This window comes from Pyrus communis, chromosome 6 (genome assembly GCF_963583255.1).
Source record: "Pyrus communis chromosome 6, drPyrComm1.1, whole genome shotgun sequence".
NCBI lineage: Eukaryota > Viridiplantae > Streptophyta > Magnoliopsida > Rosales > Rosaceae > Pyrus > Pyrus communis.
The window spans coordinates 13,850,490-13,866,643 of NC_084808.1; the positions used below are offsets into that span (position 1 = coordinate 13,850,490).

At 39.7% G+C, this 16,154-nt stretch overlaps 3 protein-coding genes and 2 pseudogenes across 4 annotated transcripts; 4 read left to right on the forward strand and 1 right to left on the reverse strand.

Annotated features, from left to right (window-relative positions):
• The first annotated feature begins 555 nt into the window (after positions 1-555).
• LOC137736579 (dirigent protein 18-like) lies at positions 556-1,293 on the forward strand (annotated as a pseudogene).
• A 2,546-nt stretch (positions 1,294-3,839) lies between these two features.
• LOC137736554 (dirigent protein 16-like) lies at positions 3,840-4,598 on the forward strand. Its single transcript, XM_068475809.1, has one exon. The coding sequence runs from the start codon at positions 3,840-3,842 to the stop codon at positions 4,596-4,598; it is 759 nt and encodes a 252-aa protein (XP_068331910.1).
• Positions 4,599-7,077: 2,479 nt separating this feature from the next.
• On the forward strand, positions 7,078-7,871 carry LOC137736552 (dirigent protein 18-like). The gene has a single exon (XM_068475807.1). The coding sequence runs from the start codon at positions 7,134-7,136 to the stop codon at positions 7,869-7,871; it is 738 nt and encodes a 245-aa protein (XP_068331908.1). The 5' UTR covers positions 7,078-7,133.
• Positions 7,872-11,346: 3,475 nt separating this feature from the next.
• On the forward strand, positions 11,347-12,181 carry LOC137736513 (dirigent protein 16-like; annotated as a pseudogene).
• A 1,314-nt stretch (positions 12,182-13,495) lies between these two features.
• On the reverse strand, positions 13,496-15,231 carry LOC137738003 (hydroxyethylthiazole kinase-like). 2 transcript variants are annotated; one of them, XM_068477599.1, is made up of 3 exons: positions 14,723-15,231; positions 13,781-14,195; positions 13,496-13,683 (listed from the first exon to the last, which is right to left on the reverse strand). In XM_068477599.1, the coding sequence occupies exons 1-2, from the start codon at positions 15,185-15,187 to the stop codon at positions 13,803-13,805; spliced, it is 858 nt and encodes a 285-aa protein (XP_068333700.1). In that variant the 5' UTR covers positions 15,188-15,231; the 3' UTR covers positions 13,496-13,683; positions 13,781-13,802. The 2 variants fall into 2 exon arrangements, with proteins under 2 accessions (XP_068333700.1, XP_068333699.1); XM_068477598.1 differs by having other exon boundaries at positions 13,496-14,195.
• Positions 15,232-16,154: the final 923 nt, after the last annotated feature.

Consider the following 16,154-nt stretch of genomic DNA (forward strand, 5'->3'; position numbering starts at 1 on the left):
GTCGTATTCGCTTCGCTTCACCATATATTGTAATAGCACTTCTTGACCTTAGTTCTGCTTGTACTCTGTATTAGATTTATGCTCTGGACATGCTGTGTGTTTACCTAATTTCAATATTTAGAAGTTGAACTTTTATTTGTGTTTTTAGCCTTTATTGCTTACTTTAGTGTATTTTCTTAGTTTTTGTTTAAATTAAATGGCTTTCGTCACCCTTTGGGTGTCGGCCAGCACGTGACCATCTCGATGTCCCTAGGACCTCGGGGTCGGGGCGTGTCATTAGGTCTGGTTCTTATTTCAATTTTTGCAGGATCCGCCCCGCCTCACCCCGTTGTATTTTCAAGCAGGTCTAGTCCGGTCCCTCCAATTTTGGGCCCAGCCCAGTCTGTGCCCACCCCTAGTTTAAACAACTCCATCTCACAAATCCCGTTTCTTCATTCTATATAAAAGTAGAAGCCATTTCCCAAACTCAACAATCACAAAAGCACTTTCCCTTCTCCTTCAAAATCCTCAAAACCCCTTCAAACTACAATAAAAAAAACACTTCGACTCTTCAACATGTTTAACCACTCTTTTTTTTCCATTTTGGTCACATTGCTAATTGCCTCAGTGGTCAAGGCAGCGGTTGACCTAGTCCAAGCCGGTGGCCATGAGCCAATCCTTGAGATGTACATGCATGACATCTTGGGAGGCAGTAGCCCCACAGCTAGGCCCATCACTGGTCTACTTGGCAACATCTACGGCGGCCAAGTGCCATTTGCCAGGCCCATTGGCTTCCTGCCGCCACAAGGCGGGGTAGCCATTCCCAATGCTAATGGAGATATTCCAACCGTCAACGATGTTAATGAGATTCCACTTGGCACCGGCTTAGCTGGTACAACATTCTCTGGAAAACAAAGTGATTAGGCTCCTCAGACTCCATTAAGTCTAAACGGTTTGAGCCTGGGATTTGGAACCATCACTGTCATCGATGATATTTTGACGACATCACCTGAGCTGGGCTCGCAAACGATCGGAAAGGTCCAGGGCGTCTACGTGGCCAGCTCGGCTGACGGGTCGACGCAGATGATGGCATTCACAGCCATGATTGAAGGAGGTGAGTATGGGGACAGCTTGAACTTCTATGGGATATTCAAAATTGGGAGCCCCATGTCACACTTGTTTGTGACTAGAGGGACTGGGAAGTTCAAGACTGCAAGTGGGTTTGCTGAAGTCAGGTCCTTCATACCTCCTGGCCAACATGTAACTGATGCGGCTGAGACTTTGCTCAGGATCATCGTTCATCTGAGTTACTGAGAATTTGATGGTGTGGAGATTTTAACTACAAAGTTTGATTTGATTTTATTTGATTTTACTGTTGGTTAATGCTCAAGTTTTTCAAAATTGAATTTGTATTTCAATTTTAGTTTTGTTATTCATATATACAAGAACAAAATTCCCGTCTTTCATTTGGTCAGTTTCTTCGAATTATCGAAAACTATTGCAGTTGTGTTTCTGTGTTTTGGATCTTTAAGTCCAAGCTCATCTGTGGAAAAAGAACTATGACAAAGGCCGTGTTATATGTATACAGAAATGAACAAACTAAAAATTACTGGAAAGTCAAGGCTTTTTCGATATTGTATTTACACCAAACTGTGCCTTCTTACAAATCAAGCTTGAATGAATTGCTCCATTTTCTTGCAATCCAAGAAACTCCTATGAAGAAAATAGAAAGACAATTGAAACGAATCCAAGTGCACGAACCAAACGCGACAATTGAGAAAATGAAGAGAACCCTGATAGGATCGATGGGAAGAGAGCCTTGGAAGCGAAAGCAGGCATTGAGATTTCAAAGAGAAGAGAGGTTGTTGAACTTAGGTAGGGACCAAATGTACGAGGAGCAAGATTTAAGGAGCCCCCAACAGCCAGAGGTATTAAGAAACACATAGCACTTGAAAGTTTTTGCCTGAGAATGACAGACAACTTTCATCGCTTTTAACTCATAGAAAGGCGAAAGCTGACTTAACATGTTGGTTGACAATCCAATCCAAGGTGAGTAAAACCCATATATCTAGTAAAAATTCGAAGCAAGCAATGCTATTCCTAGTGTTGTGTTCTGTACAAGGATAAGAATATATGTGCCTTGGTGGAGAGTGAATGCTTTTTACTGAGCATATATAAGACTTGTTTCGTTCCTATAACATCAAGTTCATTTTACAAACCAATTTGAAAGATGACCATGGAAAACAAAATTAGGCTTGGACCTTGGACTTTGTTCAGTTGTGATAAGATGGGCCTCAGACTTTAATTAAATATTAAATTCAATAATTAATTTATTAAACTAATTTTGGATTTAGTTTAATCTTTTTTATTTTCAACATACTCATCCTTTCGGATGAAGTCTGAAAATGTCTAAAAAGGTATGAGGAAAAGACGAAGCCACACACACCTTTTATTGAACAGTCGCCTACCAAATTCATACATGTTGCAAACAGGTATATTTTTACTATATATACATGCATTTGCATATCAATCAAACACACATAAATCATTCTTCCTACGAATTATACCAAATTCTATCTGTCTGAGAGAACCAGAATGACATTCGCCAGAAGTCAAGTCTTTTGGTGCTGGGATCTTGACTTAGATCGTTGAATCCTGGTGAAACTTATGTCAATCAAACTACAAGCACAAAGTAGGGACAAAATTTTGTTTCAAAGATATTACAGCACACAAGCCTCGATCATTACTTTATCTATTTAATATTAGTTCATTTATTTATACTTTGTCAATATACTTAGTTGCCATTTATTTGTTTATAAGCATATTCAATTTTATTTCTTCATACATACACATATATTTGTCATTGATTGTTGATATTGTCCAACACTACATTGGCTTAGTCTTAGCATTGGAATTAACTGGGGCTGGACGTAGTTGTCCAACTTGATTGTGTTTTATTTGGAAAGCATGATTAACGCACGTGCTTATAAAGAACTGGACTATTCCTCATATTCTTAATGGTTTTACGATTCAAAATACACTTCCTGTCATTCCATGTGTGCTTAGAATATTACATTGTTATGTCGGGGTTTAGGCCAAGTGGCGAAGGACGGTGGGTACTAGGTTAGGAATAGGATAGGTCAATTGCTTGCTTACTCTAATGTAACCGGAAAAAAAAAAAATCACTGAATATTTTTATTTGTTTTCAAGATACATCTATGACATCATATTCATTCGATATCTAAGTTATTGGAGCCCAAATAGTGAAAGATGGTGAGTAATATATTAGAATTAAAGATAGGCCAAATAATTGATTCCTTGAATGTAACAAAGAAAAAAAAAACCTCAATATTTCTTTTCTGCAAGCCAAAAAAACCCAAAATTTCAGCACACAGGTTTTGCCAAATATAGCCAAAAAGGTTGTTGTGAGCCAGAGTTCGAAAAAATAGATTTTCTTTGAAACCAAAACGAGAAAAATATCCATTGTTACAGCTTACAAGTCTAAAAAGCAGTTCTAACGAACGAGAAAATTCATGGCACAAAAGATTGGAGATTACTGTCATCTGCAACGATGATCAGTTCATTTGAGTACAGATAAATGTTATGAGGAACCAATGATACAACAAACCCACTTCTCTTTGTGGTCGGTGACCACAACTAATTCACCTTTAAGAAAAATTCAAATTATTCGTACAAATAAAATAATCCAACAGCTTCACCTCCCGAGTTTCGAGCAGTCTCAACTACTTCATGGTGACATCCTCCTCTATATCAAGACCAACACTTGCTGCCAACCATCGTACTCCCGCACGAAAACTTCAGCATTCGATTCTAAATACAGCAGATACCAAAGTTTCAGAATGTTCAAGCAGACATTTTCGTCTATTTTCACTGTACTGCTGATTGCAAATATGCAGATAGCAATACTAGTTGTGGCTGCAGTTGAACCTGCAGCTGTGGGCAGCGAACCAGTTCTGGAAATATACATGCATGACATCCTTGGAGGGAGTAGCCCTACGGCTAGGCCAATCACTGGCTTGCTAGGCAATATATACAGCAGTGAAGTGCCCTTTGCAAAGCCGATAGGGTTCCTTCCTCCAGATGGTGCTGTGGCTATTCCTAATGCCAACGGTGCCATTCCAACTGTGAATGGAGCCAATGGTCTCCCACTAGGAACCGGCTTATCTGGTACATCCTTCGCCGGAAATCCTAATGGTGAAAAGAATGGCAATACAGCTACCCAACTGGCACCAGACGGGTTGGGACTAGGCTTTGGGACAGTCACCGTTATTGATGACATACTGACCTCTAGTCCCGAATTGGGTTCACAGACAATTGGGAAAGCTCAAGGAGTCTATGTGGCAAGCTCTGCGGATGGATCAAGTCAGCTGATGGCATTTACGGCTATGATGGAAGGAGGGGAGTACAATGATAACCTCAACTTCTTCGGAGTGTACAAGATTGGGAGTAGCAAGTCACAACTGTCAGTGACTGGCGGGACGGGCAAGTTCAAGAATGCCAATGGAATTGCAGAGTTGAAACCACTGATTCCTCCAGGTCAACGAGCAACAGATGGTGCAGAAACATTGCTAAGGATTACCGTTCACTTGAAGTACTGAGGATGTCTGGTCCGTTGTGCGGATTTGAATGTGATATATAGTGTCTGTGATTGTATTAGCTACAGTTGTATGTGGAGTATCTCTAAATTGTAATCTAGTCTTTAACTGTTGTTCTCAAGTATGGCAATGCAGCAATGCCTAATGAAAGGAATCTATTTCAAGTGATCATCCTACCGCTGAAGGCAAGGAACAAACTCAAACAGAGAAGGTCGTCGACACTTTGTAGATCATTAAGTCGGGCTTGGATATTCTAGTATTCTACCGATGAGTTTAACAATGACAGGAACCAAATTTACTCAGTATCAATCTCAACAGCAGTAATATGTTGTGTTACGCTGTCCTTCGTGCAGGGCTTCCTGATTGTGATATGTTCTATCGTCATGGTGACTTTTTCAACTGGAATAGATTCAGAATCATGTCGGATTAATACTTTCTCTCCGTGTGTTGCAAGCATAAAGTATACTAACCTTGTGTGGTTGCCAAGAAAATGGCAGAGAAAGTATTAAAGAGAGCAAAATTTGAAATATTCAACATTGTTTCTTACTGGCTGCTAAAACTTAAAAGTGACCAAGATTTTCAATCCTGTTATTTAGCAGAAAACTAAACCTACTTCTCATGCCATCTAGTTTTGCAAAGATCAAGTTTGAGGGGATGCCGATATCCCTTACAAGTACGGCTTTTTCCACCTAACATTTTCCTTGGGGTGCATGTGTTTTGCAATGTTGTTCAGCAGATGGAACCTCAATTACTCAGCTAAGAAGTAAGGAATCATCTATCATTCACAGATGATTTTATTTGGGAAATCTCCGTTTTGTATGATTTCGATATATTTAATTAACACTCTGGAAAAACATTCATGTGGAGCATTGATGTCGGATGGACTAGTACATGAGTAAAAATCATCAAAGAATGGTTTGAAGCTTCAGTATTCTGTAAGGAACTCCGCATATACGATTTCTTAGTTAGATTGCTTCTGTACATGTAAATCGGTTTATTTTTGTGCATACCATTATCTTTCTTGGTTTTTCTTTTAAATTTTATGCAGTATGGACGTTGATTTCGCCGGCGGTGAGGCAGTCGAAAGTGATGGATCGTGAAGAGGCTGTGCAGGAGATTGATAACTCAGATGTGCCATGATTGATTGATTATGTAATCTCCATTTGTTACATGGCCATTATTCTTTCTGTATCAATTATTCTTCAAACAAGTCACCAAATATACAGAGACGAATAAGCCATTAGTTTCCTTTATTTTTCGGGAAAACCCGAGAGTCAATAACACTCCAGCAATGCTATAACGGCTGTCAATTCCGATAGAAAAAAATTGTACTCCTTGAAACTGCTGTTGTATAACGGAAGTCCTTTATGAATTAGTATTTATTTGCATCAATAGCCATTATAAATAGATTCAACCAAAAAATAGGCTCAGGTACATGATACTATCATTACCGCCTGAGCAATTAGACATCCAACCCGTAATCGCAACGACCCAATTGCAAAACCAGAGCTCTACCAACTGAGCTCTTTATAAATAGAGAAGTGATAGGTTGGAGACGGTTGTCCTGAATGCGGATGGCACCCGGTATGAGTATATGGAGCTGAGGAAGGATTAATGTCTGCCCAGAAGAAAGTGGAAATTCATTATTCATCTTTGTTGTATTTAGACTACAATGTGTTTGGCATATTGTGAAAAGCAAGTTACAAAATTATACATTTCTTATAAGATTATAAATTAATCAGTTATGCCAAATTTGTACTAACATGAAAACAATTGCATGTCACGTATTTGCAATTTTTCAATGGGCATGCCATCCATTTATTCAAGGACATACTGTTCATGTCGATAAATATTTTTGTTATTTACTGGTACAAAGGACGGCCTGAGTCCAAAAGAACAACAAACAAATAAAAGATAATAGCCCTATCAAGAGGCCGACCCTTCATGTCATCCTCGATAAGTTTTTTATGACATTAGTATAGCTAACATTTCATTATCAAAATGTTTCATCATGTTACCCAATATTATCAACACAATCAATATCAACATTAATATTATTGTTCCAAAATCCATCCTTTGGTGCCTTAAAAGGAGAAGTTTTTTTTTTGCACGAGCAACATGCACATAGATTTTTTATGGTGCCTTAAAAGGGTACGTCAAATGGCCATAAAATTAATATAACATATCCAAGTCAAAAGAAATTTGTTATAAGAAGTCAAATTTTATTTCAATAGTCTATGACAATTGGTTTGGTTGTACCCAATGCACAGTGGACACATCTCCCACTGCTATCCTATCAACCACTAATTGCATAATTTGCGTATAATTTTTAGCTTAAATAAAAGACCTAATTTCTGTCTAAAAGTCCTACAACAAGATGCACATTTAAACGACTCCATCTCACTAATCCCATTTCTCCATTCTATATAAAAGCAGAAGCCATTTCCCAGACTCAACACTCACAAAAGCGCTTTCCCTTCTTCAAAATCCTCCAAACCCCATCAAAATACAAGAAAAAAACACTTCCAACTCTTCAACATGTTCAACCAATCACTTCTTTCGATTTTGATCACATTACTAATTGCCTCACTGGTCAAGGCAGCAGTTGACCCAGTCCAAGCCAGTGGCCATGAGCCAATCCTTGAGATGTACATGCATGACATCTTGGGAGGCAGCAGCCCCACAGCTAGGCCCATCACCGGTCTACTTGGCAACATCTACGGCGGCCAAGTGCCCTTTGCCAAGCCTATAGGCTTCCTGCCGCCACAAGGCGGGGTAGCCATTCCCAATGCTAATGGAGCCATTCCAACTGTCAACGGCATTAATGGGATTCCACTTGACACCGGCTTAGCTGGTACAACATTCTCTGGAAAACAAAGTGGTCAAGTTCCTCAGACTCCATTGAGTGCAGACGGTTTGAGCCTGGGATTTGGAACTATCACTGTCATCGATGATATTTTGACGACATCACCTGAGCTGGGATCGCAAACGATTGGAAAGGCCCAGGGCGTCTACGTGGCCAGCTCAGTTGACGGGTCGACGCAGATGATGGCGTTCACAGCCATGATTGAAGGAGGTGAGTATGGGGACACCTTGAACTTTTATGGGATATTCAAAATTGGGATCTCCATGTCACACTTGTCTGTGACTGGAGGGACTGGCAAGTTCAGGAGTGCAAGTGGGTTTGCTGAGGTCAGGTCCCTCATACCTCCTGGCCAACATGTCATTGATGGGGCTGAGACTTTGCTCAGGATCATCGTCCATTTGAGTTACTGAGAATTTGATGTTGTGTAGATTTACTTCAAAGTTTGATTTGATTTGATTTTACCGCTGGTTAATGCTGAAGTTTTTCAAATTTGAATTTGAATTTGTATTTCAATTCTAACTTTGTTATTCATATATAAAAGCACAAATTAGTCAGTTTCTTCGAATTATCGAAAACTATTGCAGTTGTGTTTTGGATCTTTAAGTCCAAGCTCATCAGTGGAACAAGAACAATGACAAAGGCCGTGTAAGTATCAATGTGTTAAAAGCGTCAGGTGTGGACTAGGCGTACGAGGGATAGCCCAGCCTAAGCGTGAAGCGAAGCCTCACGGGACCTAAATTTTTTAATATATACACTGAGCGTACACATATATTATATTAAAAAAGAAGAAGATTACTAATCAATAATCACTCTGAGCAAGAGGTATGAGGCAGTTAAAACTCTACCCAAAATTTGGGTTTGGGAGTAAAAAAAGAAAAAAAAATAAAAAATAAAAAATATCCCCTGAGGTGCGCCTACGCGGCTTCAGCGGCGCCTTCTGCCCACTCCCTCAAAACAGAGATGGCAACCTTCACACCCAGCCTCAGAGGACGTCTAGGCGAGCCTTTTAAAACATTGGTAAGTATACAAAAGTGAACAAACTAAAGATTTGTTCTGCAACAGCACATACTGAAATAGTAGGTTAGAAGCGGCAAGAAAATTATACGCAAAAAAGAGAGAAGAACGAACAAGGGAAACATGGTTGATTTCAATTTTCTTTCAGGATGTGGTCATCTGTTAGCCATAGGTATTGAATTTTAGGTTGAAAGGCCCCAGTACCTGCCCAAGTCCTATGACAATTGTCGGACAATAGCCACCAAGTGACCGAGACCTTGGCGGACATACCATATGTACGTAACACATAATTGCTACCGTGTACAGTTGAAATGCTTCTTCATAGCAGCCTAATGGCTAATGTGGCCTTCATCAAACCATCGTCTTGGACACTCTTTGTTGGTCCAACCATATGCTCTTCGCAGAATGCAAGTTATGCAACTAAACTTGCAGGTATGCAAGACAATGGTTTGATCAATGTGACGAGAATCATTGGTTAACTCAGAGACGTATGTTTTGGATTTCTATTATATAGTGTGGATTTGGAAGACACGTACAACCGTGTTTCAACGAGCCCAGCTGAGGGGACCAGAATACACTCGTAATGACTGATCCTCCATCTTCAATAACCGGAAGGAAGAGATACTAAAACCTCATGGAGACACTCACTCAGAGAGTGCAAACTAACGAGAAATGCTCCAACAAAAACGCCCCTCACCTTATTTTTCAACTTTCTGTGGCTGCTGAAGTGCTTTCACTTCTATTGTATCTATAGTAGTCTATCAGTTGTACTGGGAATTTGTCAAGGGAACGGGGAGGCTTTTCGAATCAAAGTTCTGTGCCCTTTCAGAAAGGAAAAAAAAACCCAAACCTTCCACCATGCCTTTCAAGGATTAAATGAATGAAAAAATGAATCTAAACGAATAAATGATTAAAATTACAAGACCGCATTGAACATGAACCATCATAAGTACCTACGGAAGAAAATAGAAAGACAAATGAAGCAAATCCAAGGGAACCAAAAGGGACAATTGAGAAAATCAAGAGAACCCTTGATAGGATCAATGGGAAGAGAGCCTTGGAAGCGAAAGCAGGCACTGAGATTTCAAAGAGGAGAGATTGTTGAACTTAGGTGGGGACCAAATGTACGAGGAACCAGATTTAAGGAGTCCCCAACAGCCAGAGGCAGAGGCATTAAGAAACACATAGCACAGGAAAGTTTTTGCCAGAAAATGACAGACAACTTTCATCGCTTTTAACTCGCCGAAAGGCGAAAGCTCACTTAACACGTTGGCTGACATTCCTATCCAAAGTGAGTAAAACCCATATCTAGCCAAATTTGAAACAAGCAGTGCTGTCCAAGTGTTGTGTTGTGTTGTGTTCTGTGTAAGGATAAGAATATTTGTGCCTTGGTGGAGAGTGATTGCTTTTTATCGAGCATGGATAAAACTTGTTTCCTTCCTTCAGTGGCTTAGGCTTAGCATTGGAATTAGCTGGAGCTCGACGTAGTTGTCCAACTTGACTTGTGTTTTGTTTGGTAAAACGTGATGAACACATGCGCTTATAAAGAATTGGACTACTCGTATTCTTAATGGGTTTTATGGTTCAAACTACACTCCCTGTCATTCCTTTAGTGCTTAGAATATTACATTGTTGTTTCGGGGTTTAGCCCAAGTGGTGAAGAACGGTGGGTAATAGTTTAAGATTGGGATAGGTCAATTGTTCGTTTACTCTAATGTAACCGAAAAACAGAGGAGTCATTGAATATTTTTATTTGTTTTCAAGATACATCCATATCGTCATATTCGTTCGATATCAAAGTCATTGGATTAGCCCAAGTAGTGAAAGATGGTGGGTAATATTTTAGAATTAAAATAGGCCAAATAATCGATTTTCCCGAATGTAACAGAGAAAAAAATAACTCTATATTTATTTTTTTTTTTCAAGCAAAAAAAAATCCAAAATTTCAGCACATAGGTTTTGCCAAATATAGTCAGAAACGTTGTTGTGAGCCAGATTTCGAAGCGAGATTTTCTTTGCAACCAAACCGAAAACGAGAGATTATTCATTGTTACAGCTTACTAGTACAAAAAGCAGTTCAAACGAACGAGAAAAATCATGGCACAAAAGATTGGAGATTATTGTCATCAGCAAAGATGATCAATTCATATAATTGGACTACTCCTCGTATTTTTTATATGTTTTATGGTTCAAATTACACTCCAGGTCATTCCATGAGTGCTTAGAATGTTACATTGTTGTGTTGGGGTTAAGTCGAAGTAGCGAAGGACGGTGGGGAAAAAGGTTAGGATTAGGATAGGTCAATTATTTGGTTTACCTAATATAACCGAAAAAAGAAAAATCACTGGATATTTTTATTTGTTTTCAACATACTTCCATGAAGTCATATTCATTTGATATCAAAGTCATTGGATTCACGGCATTAGCCTAAGTAGCGAAAGATGGTGGATAAAATATTAGAATTAAGATAGGTAAAATAATTGATTTCCTCCAATATTTCTTTTACTTTCAAGCCAAAAAACTCAAAATTTCAACACAGGTTTTGCCAAATATAATTAGAAACGTTGTTGTGAGCCAAATTCCGAAATTTCTTTGAAGCCGAAAATGAGAAAAATATCCATTGTTACAGCTTAAAAGTACAAAAAGCAGTTCATTTAAGATGATCAGTTCATTTAAGTACAGAGAAATGTTATGAGGAACCAATGAAACAACAAACCCACTTCTCTTTGTGATCTGTGACCACAACTAATTCACCTGTAACCGAAATTCATATTATTCGTACCAATAAGATAATCGAACAACTTCACCTCCTGAGTTTGGAGCAGACTCAACCACTCCATGTGACAACCTCCTCTATATCAAGACCAACACATGTTGCCAACCATCGTACTTCCGCACGAAAACTTCAGCGTTCGATCCTTAATCCAGCAGATACCAAAGTTTCAGGATGTTCAAGCAGACATTTTCGTCTATTTTCACCGTACTGCTGATTGCGAACATGCAGACCGCAATACCACTTGTGGCTGCAGTTGAACCTGCAGCTGTTGGCAGCGAACCAGTTCTGGAAATATACATGCATGACATTCTTGGAGGGAGCATCCCTACTGCTAGGCCAGTCACTGGCTTGCTAGGCAATATATACAGCAGTGAAGTGCCCTTTGCAAAGCCGATAGGGTTCCTTCCTCCAGATGGTGCTGTGGCTATTCCTAATGCCAACGGTGCTATTCCTACTGTGAATGGCGCCAATGGTCTCCCACTAGGAACCGGCTTATCTGGTACATCCTTTGCCGGAAATCCTAATGGTGAAACGAATGGCAATACAGCTACCCAACTGGCACCAGACGGGTTGGGACTAGGCTTTGGGACAGTCACCGTTATTGATGACATACTGACCTCTAGTCCCGAATTGGGTTCACAGACAATTGGGAAAGCTCAAGGAGTCTATGTGGCAAGCTCTGCCGATGGATCAAGTCAGCTGATGGCATTTACGGCTATGATGGAAGGAGGGGAGTACAATGATAACCTCAACTTCTTCGGAGTGTACAAGATTGGGAGTAGCAAGTCGCAACTGTCAGTGACTGGAGGGACAGGCAAATTCAAGAATGCCAATGGAATTGCAGAGTTGAAACCACTGATTCCTCCAGGTCAACGAGCAACAGATGGTGCAGAAACATTGCTGAGGATTACCATTCACTTGAAGTACTGAGGATGTCTGGTCCGTTGTGTGGATTTGAATGTGATATATAGTGTCTGTGATTGTATTAGCTACAGGTGTATGTTGAGTATCTCTAAATTGTAATCTTGTGTTTAACTGTTGTTGCAAAGTATGGCAATGAGGCAATGCCTAATGAAAGGGACCTATTTCCAGTGATCTTCCTACCACTGAAGGCAAGGAACAAAATCAAACAAAGAAGGACCCCAAAACTCTAATCTGTGATTCTGAAACAGGACACACATCATCATGAAAAAACTGAAGCACAAAAAACAAACTGCAGTCTACGGGAAAATATGATGCCACAATAGCTGGCAACTCCAACAGAAAGGAAGAATAAGGAAACCCGCTAAAATCTACAGAAACAGATGCCCAAAATGCTGACCAGAACATAACAAAATCCCAATGATCTTCTGCATTAACCCCTTTGTAATCCTCAAAATTCTCTTACTATGCTCCATCCAAATTACCAAAAAGATTGCTCACTCCAGACAACTCTTACTACATTCCCAAAGCCTCGAGCTGAATGCTCAACAACTCAAAACATCCCTTTGGAATCACCCAGCATGCATTGATTTCCTTAAATAGCTCCCAACACTAATGTAAGGATCAAGGACGGTGGAGATTCACTTGATCCTCAGATTCGTCTTACATATCATGCAAGATGTGTTACCATTGATCATGTTCACTAATAAAATGCATATTAAGTCTAACATATCAATTTAGACCTGTAATTTCTTTCCCTGATCATTAACTTGATTTACTTTTCCTATTCTGGTATTGTTCATGTCTTCACATGCATGAGTTGATTAATTCCTAGGTTAAAGGACAAGCTGCAGTCACAACTTACTCTAAACTAATATTTGGGCATGGAAACATAGTTACGGTCCTCAATGGTGAATCCAGAGAGATGATGACACAAGCATGAAGATACTCTATGATATAAACATCCGAAAAAAGTTACACTCTCCAGTTGATCTTACAAAACAAGAAGACTACTAGCCGGTTCTGTAAATCCTACTGGACCGGACTGGACCAGGTTTGCTAGAGTAAACATAAAAAGAATAAATTCTCAATAAATTCTCTGCTCACATATGAGATAGAATACAGAAAAAGTGAAGAATTTTTAGTGCTGATGGTCAGTAACTAACTAGTGAATAAACAAACTATGGCCCTTCAAGAAGGCCTCACTGCCACAAACAGGCTTAGTCGTCTTATCCTCAAAGAGAATATCCCTGTAGAACCAAATCCTCTATGAAACCTATATAACGGGAGTTGGGAAAAGCATAGCAGCTTACAACTTGTATGGATCACCAATATTTTCTTTTTCTGTCTTTGAAGTTTGAAATTTCAAGCTGTTTCTTTATATCACAAGGAAAGGTTTAAAATACAACGAAAAAAGTTCAAAAGCAAAACAAAGCTCGGTTTCAAATACTTTACAAGGAAATGCTTCCAATTACTATAGTATTTTCCAGTAAATGATTCAGGAACTTTATCTTCAAAAACAAAGTATCATTTGTTATTCGTCATTCATGTAATTGCTTAATATGTGTGAACTCTAAACAAAAATAGGTCTAATGGTAATCAACATACCACACATACAGCTCTAAATCTTTCATGACAAGCTGCCGATTTTAACATGAGAAAGCACGCATACTTCATCGAGCCTGTAGAGTGAATCTATCAAGTGCATCCGCAACGAAGCTGGACCATTTGCCAGTTTCATTCCCACCTCGCTCGCAATCCCAAATATCGATAATGCAGAAGCTGTAGCTTCCAAAACATGCGATTGATCAACAGCAACAAAGGCAGCAATCAGGGCAGTGACTGAACATCCGGTTGCCGTGATCTTTGTCAACATGGCAACCCCATTACGAGCACCAACAACTCTCTTCCCATCTGTAACAATGTCGACAGCTCCAGAAACCGCAACTAAGGCACCACTGGATTGAGCCAGTGATTTTGCTGATTCCATTGCATCTGTTGATTCATGGGAACTGTCTGCCCCCTAAAAACAACAAATTTGAAATATGGTATTAACAAAGGTTTAATATGCAATACAAAATGTCAAGATTATTTTAGTATGCAAGGGGAACACAACAACCTTATCTTTGGCAGCCCATAAAAGCCAAAACTTTGGCTTGACTTCAAATTAAATACCTAATTTTTCGCTAACATGAGCGTAGCCAAGTTCACTGCAGTATTATGGACCCAAGTTCGAATATTTTTTGACGTAATTTAAATTAGATTAGAACGTTGGTCTAAACAAAAAAACAAAAACAAAAAAAATAAAAAATCCTAGAATCCAAGCAAAAATCAAAATAAGTTTTTAACTCATTGTTTTTTTTTTAACAAACAAATTAGCTATTAATAATATGATTCAAATTCGTTTTTTACAAGAATCAAAGCTAAAACCTCTCATTTACAAATGAAGAATTAAGTAGCTCAACTCATTGTGCAAAATTTGGTACCGAAAATGAATGTCTGAAATTAAAAATTAATCGAACATTTTGTGATCAAGCAGAGAACAATTACCTTGGTAGGTCCCACAGAAGCATTGGCGAGGGCGATAATCTCGGACGCATTTCCCCTAATAACAGTAGGCTTAAGCTCCACAAGCTCCAAACAAGCCTTCAACCGGAAACCTGAGGCGCCGGCGGCAACTGGGTCGAGAACCCAAGGCTTGCCGGAGTTGTGCGCCAGTTCAGCGGCGACCTTCATGGCCGGTAACCAGTCGGCGGAAAGCGTGCCCACGTTGATGCAGAGCGCGTGGACCTGAGGCGTGAAGTCGGGGAGTTCTTCTATGGAGTGGAGCATGGCGGGTGATGCACCCGCGGACAAGAGAGTGTTGGCCATCAGATCCATTGACACGTAGTTGGTGATGCACTGGATGAGCGGTGATTTGGCTCGAACTGAAGATAGTAGGGCCCACGCTTTCTGGGCCCACACGATTGCCTCTGGTTCTTCTTCTTCTGGCTTGAAGTTGGACTTGCTCTCCATGATTTCTCTTTTGCTTTGCCGCGAGCTGTTTCGGATGTTTGGGGGGTTTTTACCAGGAGAAAGTAATGAACTCTAATTTTTCTAATTGCATTTTTGGCCCTCATGTTTGGTGTGATTTTAAAATATGCCAATAGTTTCAATATGTTTCAAATTGCACCTTATTTTTTTAAAATCTTATCAAACAAGAAAATACCAAGTACCAAAACTAATAAAATTATGCGAGTTTCTGGTCAAATAGAACCGAACCACACTAATTACGGTTTGATTCAGTTTATTAGTCCAACTGTTCAAGATTACACTTTTAGTGTTAACCACTTAGGTCTCATTTGGCACGTTGTATTAAACACCGGATAAGATTAATAGTACGATAGCAGTTGTTTGGTGCTTTCTCGTACTAAATAAGCACCCACTTAATTATACCATCTATCAAATTTAGTATTGCTGACACCGGACAATTAATACAACCCAAAAGCTTGGCATTAGTAGTCTGGGACACTAACCAAAAACACGGTTGCTTCCCCTCTTCGGTTTCACGGATCTGCTCCTTGGTGAATTTGCTCCATCTTCACGAGTTCTCCACCTCGACCGCCACTCCTCTACAATCGGTCGCTGAGCAATTTCCCATTTCGTCCGTCGCTTCCTATTCTGTCACGTTTCAGTCTTCGATGTCGAAGCACGACGACATAGATGAAGAGGTAGTTGAGATCAAGAAGCCCGATTGATCATCAACATCAATAGACTTAGCAGCTCAATCATCTTTTGCTGCTGACAGCGTAAGATCCAGCTCTGACGACTTTAGTTAACTCGGACCATGCCACAAATTGATTTCTTTTCTTCATCAATTTAGTTGGTGAATCGATGTGGATTTTGGGTGATTGAAGAAATGAGGAAGTGGATTCGTATGGGAGGGTGGAATTTGAAGCGTGGGCAAGATGGAGAAGAAGGGAAGATAGGTTGGGAAAGAGAC

Excerpts from the sequence above, each read along its gene's own strand:
- LOC137736554 (XM_068475809.1), top strand. The coding sequence starts at position 3,840 with ATGTTCAAGCAGACATTTTCGTCTATTTTCACTGTACTGCTGATTGCA.
- LOC137736552 (XM_068475807.1), top strand. The coding sequence starts at position 7,134 with ATGTTCAACCAATCACTTCTTTCGATTTTGATCACATTACTAATTGCC.
- LOC137738003 (XM_068477599.1), bottom strand. The coding sequence starts at position 15,187 with ATGGAGAGCAAGTCCAACTTCAAGCCAGAAGAAGAAGAACCAGAGGCA. Across the intron at positions 14,196-14,722 it reads CTTCTGTGGGACCTACCAAG|GGGGCAGACAGTTCCCATGA; the intron begins GTAATTGTTCTC and ends TGTTGTTTTTAG.